This window comes from Dermacentor albipictus, chromosome 1, assembly GCF_038994185.2.
Source record: "Dermacentor albipictus isolate Rhodes 1998 colony chromosome 1, USDA_Dalb.pri_finalv2, whole genome shotgun sequence".
Lineage (NCBI taxonomy): Eukaryota > Metazoa > Arthropoda > Arachnida > Ixodida > Ixodidae > Dermacentor > Dermacentor albipictus.
In genome coordinates this window covers 356,866,180-356,879,068 of record NC_091821.1, presented here as the reverse complement: position 1 = coordinate 356,879,068, position 12,889 = coordinate 356,866,180, and the positions used below count along the sequence as shown (strand labels likewise).

At 43.4% G+C, this 12,889-nt stretch overlaps 2 protein-coding genes across 3 annotated transcripts in view; one reads left to right on the top strand and one right to left on the bottom strand.

Moving 5' to 3' along the window:
• The window catches only part of LOC135902180 (myogenesis-regulating glycosidase-like), a 29,682-nt gene extending 26,383 nt beyond the window's left edge, over nucleotides 1-3,299 (bottom strand). The window contains exon 1 of one of the 2 annotated variants that reach the window (XM_065432153.2): nucleotides 2,666-3,299. In XM_065432153.2, the coding sequence (XP_065288225.1) occupies nucleotides 2,666-2,670 (5 nt within the window). In that variant the 5' untranslated portion in view covers nucleotides 2,671-3,299. Of the gene's footprint in view, nucleotides 1-2,218; nucleotides 2,388-2,665 lie in introns of those variants that run through there. The other variant, XM_065432144.2, reaches the window with a different exon arrangement.
• Nucleotides 3,300-3,444: 145 nt separating this feature from the next.
• Nucleotides 3,445-5,718, top strand: LOC135902200 (probable ribosome biogenesis protein RLP24). The gene is made up of 4 exons (XM_065432181.1): nucleotides 3,445-3,604; nucleotides 3,706-3,892; nucleotides 3,963-4,026; nucleotides 5,408-5,718. The coding sequence occupies exons 1-4, from the start codon at nucleotides 3,524-3,526 to the stop codon at nucleotides 5,568-5,570; spliced, it is 495 nt and encodes a 164-aa protein (XP_065288253.1). The 5' UTR covers nucleotides 3,445-3,523; the 3' UTR covers nucleotides 5,571-5,718.
• The last annotated feature ends 7,171 nt before the right edge of the window (nucleotides 5,719-12,889 follow it).

The window sequence follows — 12,889 nt, the reverse complement described above, 5'->3', positions numbered from 1 at the left end:
CTAAAAAAAAGAAAAAGTGTGTGGCTTTAGAAAAATGACAGTTTGTCCCCATAACTCCAGAATGAGTTAAAAAGTTTTTCAAGAAACGGTTAAGAAACAGCAAGACGGCAGCGTGGATGAGGGAGCGAACGTGGGTAGCTGATATTCTGGTCGAGATTAATAGGAAGAAATGAAGTTGGGCAGGCCATGTAGTGCACATAATTGATAACCACTGGTCTATTAGAGTTACAGAATCGGTGTCAAGGGAAGGGACACGCAGTAGAGGATGACAGAGAACTAGGTTGTGCGATGAAGTTAAAAAATTTGCAGTCACACCATGGTGTCAGCTGATGTTATGGAGGTGCAATTGGAGATCACTAAGAGAGGTTTGTCCTGCAAAGAACATAAAATGGGCTGATGATGATGATTATGATAAGGCTTTTATGTAAACCAATAATATATATAAGGGAGCCAACAGTAAGCATATGCTGTGTCTTCCCACTAAGAATTTTTCAAGCCTGTTTCGACACGGCACTAGTACTAGTGCTCAGGTGTTTTCGGCAAAAGTATGTGTTCAAACTGTCAGGTAGCACTGGCTACTTATTTACTAGAGCCAAACAAGCTTTACGAACTATGATGAAAAGCAACACCACACTTTTTCGTCATAATAGATTGTTTTAAAGAGGGCATTTGATGTTTACAAGGAATGCTGACATCAATTTGTTATCACCTTGTCCTTCATACTCGCTCCAGATTTTAGGACTTCATTATTGAATCTTTCAGCATCTTGAACATAAGTGCTAATCTATGGTTCCATTCAATATTCTGGATATTCCAAGCAGTCTGTCTTGTACGCCAACATGGTAATATGCTCAGTACATGCTCACACACTTCTAACAGTGAAGATTAAAAGATTCAGTAGACCACCATCCTTGTTCATAAATTTAATATGTTATGCTCTTCTCATATGACACTGGGATTGATGCCTTCATGTTTAACTGAAATTCTGCACTTCTGTATGTACTAGGTCTTTTTACCTGAGGCACTAAAGTCTTTCATTTTCTGCACCAAATGAGTGTGCCTAACCCAGCCCAATCTAGCACTGTTCATAAGACAAAGTACACACATTGCCCTAAGGCATTACTTTATCAGTGTAAATACAATTTCAAGCACATTAATGAGCACTGGGTGTGCATAAACCTTATCTCAGCTTTAATTAACAACTTAATTAGGTACAAGTGCTGTTATATCTTAAGTCAGAAATTCAGAACCATTACTTTTATTTTTTCATCCTGCAAAGTGTAAATGTGTTACTATATGCTTTGCTAGAAGAGTTGAATGTTCTTGTCTCGTGAATATCAATGCAGATACAGAAAGTGAAAAAAAATTAGTGTTACTGGAACAACAAATGGTCACTTCAATTAGCTCAGCACCACAATAACAGCGTCAATGCTTTTCTGAAAAATCCTGCATTTCCAAATCATTGATAACAATCCTTAAATGTATATTAGCACTGCTATTTTAACATTCCAGCTGAGATTCGAAGGGTCTGTAAGTATATATACTGAACTATTTGCTTCCCTCAAACTCCTCTTCTACTTTTTCTTACGAGAGGAATTTAGCAGTGCTCGAGACTCATAGCATGTATGTTTTCTATAGCATTGAAAGAATATTGAAAATACTCAACCTTGGATGTCTTGATCAACCTGCCCCATGGCTAGGCTTCAAATTTAACAAAATAAGCTATGAGCTGTTTCATCAAGGTGCCACTCGCTCCCATTTTCATAAGGTTAAGCAAGCTCGTAACATGTATGAAGACATGATTTGCAGACAACACAGATCTCACTGAGCTGCACAAGCTATAGGATGTAACAGAAACGCTAGCAAAACTTAAGGTCTGTTCGAAACGGCGAACACCTTGCCTGCAAGTGAGCGTCAAAATAGCCAATGGGTTAGTAATAACATGAGCGCTTAGCAAAAAAAAAAAAAAAGAGAGGACTGGTTAAAAACGCGGGTGCGCCCTTGTGGTCACTACGACACATAAGCGTTGTCGTCGCTCAAAATTCGCGAGCATATATTACAAAGACTACATGTATAGCGAAGCAAGATTACTCGCAGTAGGATATCTGGCACTCTCTTTCCCCTCCCCCTTTCTTTCTTTTTTCTTTTTAAGTATTCGAATAGCTCAACACAGCGCCCTAATGATAAGGGGGGAGATCTTCGCTCAGCGTTTACTGACCGTTGCAACTTCGCTCCGGCACGCCCATCTCTCTTTCTCCAACCAGTCATTTGCGCGTTCTGAGCCATCCGCCGAGACAGCGGTACGTGGAAACGTTCGACAAGCTCAATTCGCGGGGCGTCTCTCATGCGACAAAAAGAAAAAGAAAACAGAGAAAAATGAAACTCAATACCACCTGCGCGACACCTCTTGTGCAATTCTACTAACGCCCGATCCTTGGAACTGTCACCTCGAACAAGGCGCATGCGCGTGAAGACCGTGCAACCTTCAGCACGTCGCACAGCCAGGCACAGCGCGCAATATTTTTGCAATGCCAAGCGCGATCCGCTTTAATGTGCAACACCGGAGCCGCCCCGAATCCGTCAAAACATGCAACATGCGCCGCAGGTCGCGCAGTGCACAACGATCCGAAAGTAGCAATTTTATCAGCAGGGCAAGTCAACTCACCTCATCGTGTGCGCCGCTGCGACTACGCTGGTCAAGAGCTCGAAGTGGTCGAACCGTTCATTGACTGCCTCTTATCTGCAGCGGGAGAGAACTGACATTCCTGGCACGCAGCGTAAGGGATGCAGCACAGAGGAGTGACGCAGACAACAACGACGGAAGCGGCGTCCTCGGAGCTGTCACTCCTCCACGCATGGATCGCCGCTTGCGCGACGCACCTGCACTCACCACAACAGCGTCTCGGCGCACGGCCTTTGCCTTAGCTTGAGTAGCACGTCGCATACACAGGTTGGGGTAAACCCCCACTATCGGCGGCGGCGGCTTTCAGAAGCCATCACCAAAGTGATAACAGCGACGTATGCTCACCGCTGACGCGTCATATTGTGCACTCGCACTAATGTCCTCTTGAACATGCTCGCGAAATGACAAAAACAAAATAATTTGTCCTTGGGAACCAAGCAAAAGCACTTAGATTCACATCGGTCTCAATGCTACAAGGATTCACCGAAACCCTTCCACACGCACGCAGCCGCCAATTAGATCGGATTGGATTTGTTAGCACGGAACAAAAGCCGTTATTGAATGTCCTTGTTAGTAGCCCTTACACGCAGCAAGCATTTTTCAATTTTTAATACCTACATATTATACAAATTACATTTAATAGACATTATTAGTAATTTATTACTGCTGCTGCAGTCGTAAAGTAAGTACTTGCATGCTGTGCACTACTACTTTTGGCCTAGTTAGCACGTTGCTTGAAATGGTAACAGCAACACTGTGCAAATCGCGCATGCGCATGGTGCGCTTTCTTTTCGCGTGTGCTGCAAGGTAGAACTGGTAGAACGGTAGAACACTGGCACAATGAGGATTGAAAAATGTTATTTCTGCTCGTCGCCTATATATCCGGGACACGGCATTCAATTTGTGCGGAATGATTGCAAGGTATGGCAACGAATCTATTGACGTAAATTCACAATTTGTTGTCTTGTACGGTGTTCATGGCTAGACTGGCACACGTCACTAGGAACTATTTGCTTCCGCAGATTTTCAGATTCTGCAGATCGAAATGCCACAAGCTTTTCAAGAAGAAGCGCAACCCACGGAAGACCAGATGGACGAAGGCTTTCCGCAAGGCTGCTGGCAAAGAGCTGACAGTGGACCCATCTTTTGAATTCGAGAAGAGGCGGAACGTTCCGATTAAATACAACAGGGAGCTCTGGCAGAACACCGGTAAGATGACCGTGGTGTTATCCCGAAATTGCCAAGATTTTCACACCTTCGATGGTTTCTTTTCCTGCAGTTAAAGCTATCCAGCGGGTCGAAGAAATCAAGTCCAAAAGGCAGGGACACTACGTCATGAATAGGTCAGTGACAACTGCACGTGTTACCCAACACAAAAACACCGGGAGCCGTCGCACTTGCGTAACATTGATTCTAGCGCACTCTACCTCAGTTTGGAGTCACTTGAGCCGGATTGTGGATCCGGTACACAAGTATTGCGATTTCACGTGCACCGATCACGGTGGCTTCGATTTTAGCATTTGCGAGCATCTAGAGTTGTTCTTGGCGCATACTTATTCAGTCTGCTTCGATGAAACAAAAAGGAAGACAAACTAGAACCCGTTATCTTGAAATGTTTGAAATCGTTCACTATCAAAAGAAAATATAAGCAGGCAGGCCGCAGTGACTTGTCTGCACGATCAGCGCACGCCGCATTTGCGATTTTGCAGAGAAGTTGAACTTCGTACGTAGAAAAATCGAACGCAGGAAGGGGCTGACGGCACATTTGCGCGCATCTAGGGCGCAAAGTACTCCAGACCAGACAGAGCCCTGTCTGGCACACACTAGGGTTTATTCTACATGTGGTAGCATACAAAACCGAGGAGAAAATCGTACACGTAACACAACTTCCAGCTGCTTTACTTAAAGCCAACAGCACCTATCAGATGTGTAGCTTTTGGCAAAACTCGCAGACTCCAATGTTTTAAACTCCACCAACGCACAGCTGTTGAATGTAAAGGTGACTTGTTTGCATTGAAAAGCCAAGCTAGCATCACCAGATTCCCTGTGTCCAGCTTGAAAATAATAAGCCGGAGCTTAAAATCACAACCAGCTGTATGCTGGCTTAGTGTCTGTGGCTGAGGTCGCAAGTTTGATTCTGGCTGCAGCAGCTGCATTTCGATGGGGATGAACAGCAAAAATGCCTGTGTACTTAGATTTAGATGCACATTAAAAAACTCAGGTGGTCAGAATTCATCCAGTCACCCATTACGTCATGCCTTACTATCAGATTATGGTTTTGGCACATAAGGCCCCAGAATGTAAAATAGCAATGAGGTTTTTAACATTCATGGCCAATGTCACTGGTGGATACTTTGGCGTGCTTGGCTTAAGTTGTGTTGGAACTTCACAACTTATGAGCACAGAGCCCTCAAACTGAAGCTTAGTCTGTTCATTCAACACAGTGAAGATGACAAGGCCATTTCTAAGCCTTTCAGTTGCTGCTAGGCTGTCAACGATGGAGTACTCGCTGTTCATTTGTCTGCTATGACATCACTGATGCAAGCATCTGATCATCCAATGACCTTTTACAAATTGAAGCCACATTTGTAGAATTGATATAGCATTCAAACTACAGTAGTCACGCAACCTGCAAAAATATCCTTCATTCTCTTGCATGCTGCAGACATACCTTGCACCCACTTTTGAAGTGACATTACAAAGTTTTTTATGCATATCTTCCAGGTTGATGAAGGGCAAGGAGCTGGACAAACAGAGGGACATCAAGGAGGTCCAGCGAGACCTTTGCCTCATCAGATCTCCAGCAGCTACACTCAAGAAGAAAGAGCAGGCAATTGTGGAAGTGATAGAAGAGCATTCAGACCAAGAGGAAATGGCAGTGGACTGAAGAATGTGTAGGGACGCTGTCGTTGTTGCAGCACATCCCACACTCCTATAGCAGTGTTTAAGGGGGTGGTGGTTCCTCTTGGACTCGCCAACAGAAGCCAAGCCTATGCTTCATTGTATTTACCAGCAAAAGAAAGTCGTGAATGCTTGTTGGGTGCATTTTCACTTGATAAATCATCCAAGCCTGCTTGAAATGCAGCCTTACCACTTTTCAATGTAGTAACAAAACAAGGGCTGTTCACCAATTATTAAATTCTGCCTACTAACTTCAAACCTCAGTAATGCTTCAATGGTGGCTAGTTGGTTGAACATCATGGCTAGGTGCATTGATTTGTAGCATAATAAAGAACAGGTTAGCAACAAGGTGACGCATTGTTTGTCACCTTGTTGCTAACCTGTGATCTGTTACACTACAAAGCAGTGTATCTAGCCACGATGAACTAGAAAATTGAAGTTAGCTTGATTAAAATGGCATTACTCAAACCTAGTGTTCTGCTTTTGGACGTTAAAACCCACATTCACTTAATGGTGCTTACTTGCCTTCATATTTGTAGTAACAGAATGTGTCAGTGCTGCCTGTAAACTAGGAACATTAGCTCCTAGATGACTGATACACAGCAGCATTGAAAATAACTAGTGCTTTGTCTGTTTTTTGCAGCCTATGCAGTGATAACCTTACTTGAATAAACTAGGAATAGAGAAGCGGCGAAAAGTGAATTTGTAGATTTAAATGAAGTGCTTGAGGTTTATTAGCGTTTTTCAGTGACAGCACACATCATTGCAGCTTTGTGTTGATGTAATTAAAATTCATGCAGTGATGAGCTGCTTAGATATTGCAAGTATACCACAGCGCTGTCAAAAAAAGAAAATAATTCCAATTGATGAGCAAGGCATGTTTATGCTATCCTGAAGCAGTACCTGGTATATCTTTTTACAAAACAAACTGCATCCATAGAAGCTTGTGCTTTCCCATATGGTGCCTTGCATAATTTTGTACACAGTGAAGAGGTTATTGGCTAGAGTCATAAAAGAATGTCCATTCTAAATAAAGAAAATTTATTGAAAGAACCATGAAAGCTAGCGCAATAAAATTTAGATAGAGAATGCAATGCTATAAAATATTCAATGTGTAATGGTGGTGCCATAGGAAAATTCCTAAGTGTCCCTTGAAGCAGGGAAATGTTTCATGGATTGGCGCTGTAAGCAAACTGCTTGACATTTCTGCTTGAAGAGCTCTTTACACTTAGTCAGCCATTGAAAATATATTTCAAAAGTTTTGAATATGAAAATAACTGCAAGCGGTCATGCATTCTACGCAGCAACCACACCTGCATTTCTGCATGGAGCCAATAAGGAGGGTGCACGAGGACTATGTAAAAGTTTCATAAAAACTAGAAATGGCCTCTTTGCAGGAAACTACTCTGAGGATATAACAAGGAGTGCACCAGGTGTTGCAGCCTTTTGTATTAAGGTGCACTTCGCTAGAATATTGAGGGTTATTCTGCAAGGTCGTGTAGGTCTGCCAGGAACATTTTCGACAGTCTGCTCAACGACACAGTTTGCACAGGTATTCTCTATTTCAAAAGCCCTGAAAGTGCCTTAAAGAAAATATGTGCACATAAAATGGTGCGCATAATGCTAGAAGCAGAAATTAAGTGCAAGTGCATAAGTCTGTGCCACCATCCTTACTGCCTCGCACTATCCCTACATGCAATCCTCGTGCTGAGCGGAGCTACAAGTTCAGCCATCTTGTGCGAGCAAACTAAATACTTTGAAAGCCTACTTGCAGTATTTTGTGTATACTGATGAGATTTCTGCATCCCAAAGCTGGCACTGTAGATGATGAGCTACGAGTGACAATGGTGGAGGACTCTGGATTAATTTGTGAGTTTACCCTGCATGTAGCCAGCATGTTACACTGCCGAGTTCCTGGACACAGCAGCATCAAGGGCAACATGCTGGCAGACGAAACCGCAATCAATAGCAACAACAGCCATTAACTCCTCTATAGCTGTCCCTGCCACAGACTTGAAGCCTTTCCAACAGAAAAACCTTATGAACTGTTGGCAACACTTGTGGGGCACTGAAACATCTAATAAGCTGCATGCCGTTAAGTCACACTTAGGAAATTGGCAAACCATAACAAAAATATAAAAAACTGAGGATTACATCTATTGACTTGGAATTGGCCACAAGTACTGCACACACTCGGACCTGTTGACTGGAAAGGATCCACCTGTGTGATAAATTTGGCAAGACGTTGACTGTCCTGCACTTGTTGCTGGAATGTAGTGAATTAGAAACTCACAAAAAAAGCACTTTACCATAGCGTCGGCAAATTCCACTCCACCCAGCTATTTTCTTTGGCAGTGACCTGCTATTTGACATCATACCAGTTTTAGCATTTAAACAATGTTTACCACATGTTATACACCCAAGTGATACTCCGCAGCACGGCCTCATAGTGGAGGCTGCTGCAGTGATTGTAGCATTTAGAGGACATGCTTCCCTGTCCATGCATACAAGGGCCTGGGTGAGGCATCAGTGCTACTTGAATATTCTTTTTTTTTTTTTTACAATCAGTTTGCATCGTAGGCGGAAAGTCTTCATTTTTCCGGGGGGGTGAGGGTGGGGGGGAGGCAACCAGCTTTGAATCTAGTGTTTCTCAGAGGTGTAATTGTCTTATACTTGGCTATCGCTATTGCTGCTTCACCTTTTTGAAGAAACTTCAGTCTCTCTCTGATTTTTACTGTGAGTCCAAGCATAATAAGCACTGCTGCGCATGATTGCTATTAATTCTGATTTCGAGTGAATTTGGCTTGGCCTCATTTCGATTACTGATTGAACTATACAGGATATCCCAACTATCATGCACCAAGATTTTAAAAAAGAGCCATTGCATTACTCGAAGAAAGCCTAGTGCATATTGTTTCCAGTACAGTGGAGTAGCCGCCAGTAAAATTTTCGTCACTGAGATTTAGGTAATAGTAATTATCCTACTCGAGAAGTACTGTCCTAACTATCAGTGTCAACGAGGCATTTGTAGGCACCACTAAATGGCATCCAACTGTGGTATTTTCAGCGTCATTAGTGATTGCATACATTTTTTTTCAACTGGCAAACAAACCCCACAAAATATGAAAAGCACCACATGACTGCGCTCCAATTCACATCATAAAGCAACGCCCTCAAATGAGCTGATTGAGAGCAACAGCTTTGCCTGCCGCAAACCCGAAGAGGCAGCACATCAGCTTGATAATGGTATGGAAGGAGCACCAACAGGAGGTTTTGCAGCTATTCCTTCTTCTCATTTCTACATCACACTTATTATTTGTCTCTCAAGGCTAACTGATCACATTGATAGCAAAAGTCCCTTGATAATCAGGCCGAAGTCCCGCTCTGACTACGCATGAAATGCAAAAAGCAATGGAACAAGCATAGAATGTTTCAAAATTCTGCCTCCGCTTGCACCGCGTCGAAAGAGTGCATGTGCAGCTTTATTTAGCGTCAGAAACTTGCTTCGGACCAAAGTCAAATTAAAGTGGCAGTTTTATTTTTTATGAGAGTGTATATGTCCTGTGAAAAGCAGTTCGTGGCAAAAAATAAACGCGATATAAACAGACCGGGAAGCGACCCATATGTAGCGAAAAGGCAAAACCGATGTGTTCAAGAAAGTAAATGTACCACACAATCGGGATGTCTGCAGAAAACAAACAAAAAAGAAACATCAGATTTCAGTGTGCCCTTATCTCTGCATTCGTAAGCACCGTACCAGCTGCCGCCTAGAGGACGTGTTCGAATAGGTCTCCTGTAGCTACACAGTACTGAGTCCGCTTTATCACATCTTCAGTGACTTTCTTGATGACCGACGCTGGAATGCTACGGCAGACATTCGTTATCCTTGCCTTGAGCTCATCTGAAGTCTGTCATTTATACACCATCTTTCACATTATCTCAAAGAAATAAATCAAGTGGAGAGAGGTCAGGTGACCTAACTGACCAAATTACAGACCCATGCCTCCCAATCTATTGCGCATGAAAAGGCGCATCCAGCCAGTTTAATGCTCAGCTGCTGCTGTGTGCTGGCACCCCATCTTGTTGATACCACAGAAGTGGAAGACGTGACGGCGGGACTTTGCTAAGAAACTCGTCCACCACTCCTTCAAGGATCTCATCCGCGTAATGCTGTCCAGTCAATGTGTTTCAAAGAGGAGGACACCAATTATAGTACCGGCATAAATTCCACACCAAATATTGACAAGCCACTGATACTAGTGCCGAGTGCACTGTACTCGGTGTGGATAGGAGTGCATTATGCAAATTTATTGGGGCGTTTCTGCAAAAAGTGGCTTCATCTGTCCACATGTTATTGCGCAAAAGGTTTGGTGATTCATTGGCTTTTGTGAGGACGCAATTAGAGAAATCTAGAAGATTCTGCATCTTCTAGATCTTCATTGGTGCAGGTTAAGGTGGTACGGGTGAAAGGCCGAGTCATTCAGAATCCTCCAAATTGGTGACTTGAAAATTGGTACCCGGGCGGCCATGTCCCGCATGCTAGCATGATAGTTTAAGGCCATAGATACTAGAGCATCCGGGCATACGCTAGCACTCCAAGATGGCGTACTCTGCTGCTGTTACTGGAAGCTGCCGGTTTGTCTTAGGTTTTCATCATTTCTGATGATCGTCGATGCGGTTGACCTGCCACCAGACTTCCATGACTGATATATATTTGCAGCCTTCCTCTTGTTGCCATTTGCAGCTCCCAAGGCAAGGATCCATTTTTTCCTTCTGCTCATTAGGAAAAAACATGGCGACTGGGACGAAACACGACTGGGATGAAACAAAATGCACCTTTATACCTTTGCACTGACATCAATTCGCTTTTGTGGCGATAGATTTTGTGGGGAAGAAAAAGAATCATCCATGCATCTTTATCTACACCATTTTATCTACACTAAGACAACAGCTATCGCAGTTTGTTTCCAACTAACGCCAAATGCGATGTGTTACTTCAGCTGGGGCGCGGCAGGTAAGGCACTAGCTCGATCACAATGTTCTTTATTTCATTCTGGCTAACTCAGAGGGAGCCTGTTTGAGCACACTGCTTTACCTTGCAGGAGGGAGTGCAGTCAAGTGGTATTTTTCGTATTTCGCAGAGTTTCCTTATCAGTAGGAAAAGATTAGTACACAATCGGCATGTCACCGAAGGTGCCACGCTTGTATGTCCCTTGGCTGTGCCTACAAATGATTCATTGACACTTTGATAATTAGGACAGTACATCTTGAGTTGGATAATTACAATTACCTAATTAAATCTCGGTAACGAAAAAATTACTGGCGGCTACTCGACTGTACTGGAAACAACATAAAGTCAAAACTCAATATAACAAAGTATGTATGCGATTTCAATGTAACGAAATTTCACTGCTGCTGCAAACGATTGCTGAGACAATAAATGGAAATTCTGCGGAAGCAGATGGTCAAGTGATTTAATCATAAGCAGCTGCTTGCAAACTCACCTCTTAAATAGCGCGCTGCACGACAAGAGCGACCCCCGAAGTGGAGCCGCATCATGTTGCGTATAAAGTACAAGTGCAATAAGATCCTATCACGCCCCACGCAGTGTGTGCTTCAGGTGCAAATGTCCAAGGGTGACAGAAGAAAGATAATGGCTTCACGGGTGCCGCCTTCCTGCTGCCTTCCCACATGAGCATAGGGAAAGGGAGGGAGGGGAGCGAAATCGCGGTAATGCAATCAAGCGCTCACAAGGGAGTGGGGAGGTAAGTTGGTGCGTGTCACGATTTCTAGTGTGCGGCGCTTCGGCCACGGCTGCAAGTGCTACTGAGCGCAAATGCAGCCGCACACCCTGCTTTAGAGGTAATCTGCCGCGTATGCACATTGTGGGCATGCCAAGACGTCATGGCACCGCGCAAGCTGTCTTACCGCATGTTTAGTGTTGGAGACTGCATAATTTCGAGTTTCAGCAACGACCCATTGGAGCAAGAGGCAGACGAAGCGCTCGCTCCTTGCTGCCGACGCTTTTCCCGATAGCATTGTCCCAGTGCGAGCGACGCTATCAGCCGCGGGGGCTGAGTGCATGCGAAAGTGCCGCTGGCTTCGCTTAATTTATAGTGCCGAGAATATATTGTCAACGTACGTGGCATGAAACCGTATCATTCGTCCCCTACTCCCAAATTTATCAAAATGAATTATTTTTTCATTCGAATTCGATTTTTTCGATTGGCCGATAATTCGGAAAATTCTGCGGCCCCTTTCTGGGTAAGAAAAACTTACTAGCGACTGTGCTTGTTTGCATAAAAGGTCGAATTTCAGTACAACGAAATTTCGATATAACCAAGCAAATTGCTGATTTTACCAACTTTGTTATATCGAGGTTTCTGTAATATGCACTAGGTTTTCCTCGAGTGACACAATTGCTCTTCATTTAAATCTTGGTGCATGATAGTTGGGACACCGTGTATACATTTATGACTTCTGCATGCAAGTGGTGGTGGTTCCATACCTAAGAAGTGTTTTCTCAGTGGCTATGGTGTTAGGCTGCTGAGCACAAGGTCGCGGGATCGAATCCCGGCCACGGCGGCCGCATTTCGATGGGGGCGAAATGCGAAAACACCCGTGTACTTAGATTTAGGTGCACGTTAAAGAACCCCAGGTGGTCGAAATTTCCGGAGTCCCCCACTACAGCGTGCCTCATAATCAGAAAGTGGTTTTGGCACGTAAAACCCCATAACTTAACTTAAGAAGTGTTTTAAATTATTGGAAGTTTTTTTTTTTTTCATTAGTCATTCGCATTGCTTACTGGAAAGAGAGGCAATACTGAGACGCATACTATTTGTGTGCATTTCACAGACCATTGATAAATGACCCTGCCAAAGGGGCATTGAAGTTTGCAGGTTTTTTTCAGGGTCCAAAAAGCACACAAAGCAATTTAAAGCAAAGTGAACATAAAGCAACATATTCATTCTGTTGCATAGGCTATATATACCTTTAGAAATAATTGTTAATTGGTTACCTCATTCTCTTTCAAAAATAGAATAAACTTTCTCCTGTGTGTATACTTAAATATATTGTGTATGTGCATGGTGCTTATAATGGAAACTTAAAACAGTGTTCAAGTGAGAAAATACAAATGAGGCAACTGCTGCTGGTCCTTCTAATGCGCTTGTCCTCCTATTGTCAGGATTTGCAGAAATAAAGCGAAAGTATGAATTAAAAGCCGTGCACATCTGCGCCAACAATGTTGTAGTAAGCTATTAGCCACAATAATGCTTTAAGTGAAAAGGTGAAGGGAGCTCAAAA

Excerpts from the sequence above, each read along its gene's own strand:
- LOC135902200 (XM_065432181.1), top strand. The coding sequence starts at position 3,524 with ATGAGGATTGAAAAATGTTATTTCTGCTCGTCGCCTATATATCCGGGA. Across the intron at positions 3,893-3,962 it reads GGAGCTCTGGCAGAACACCG|TTAAAGCTATCCAGCGGGTC; the intron begins GTAAGATGACCG and ends CTTTTCCTGCAG. Across the intron at positions 4,027-5,407 it reads GGACACTACGTCATGAATAG|GTTGATGAAGGGCAAGGAGC; the intron begins GTCAGTGACAAC and ends CATATCTTCCAG.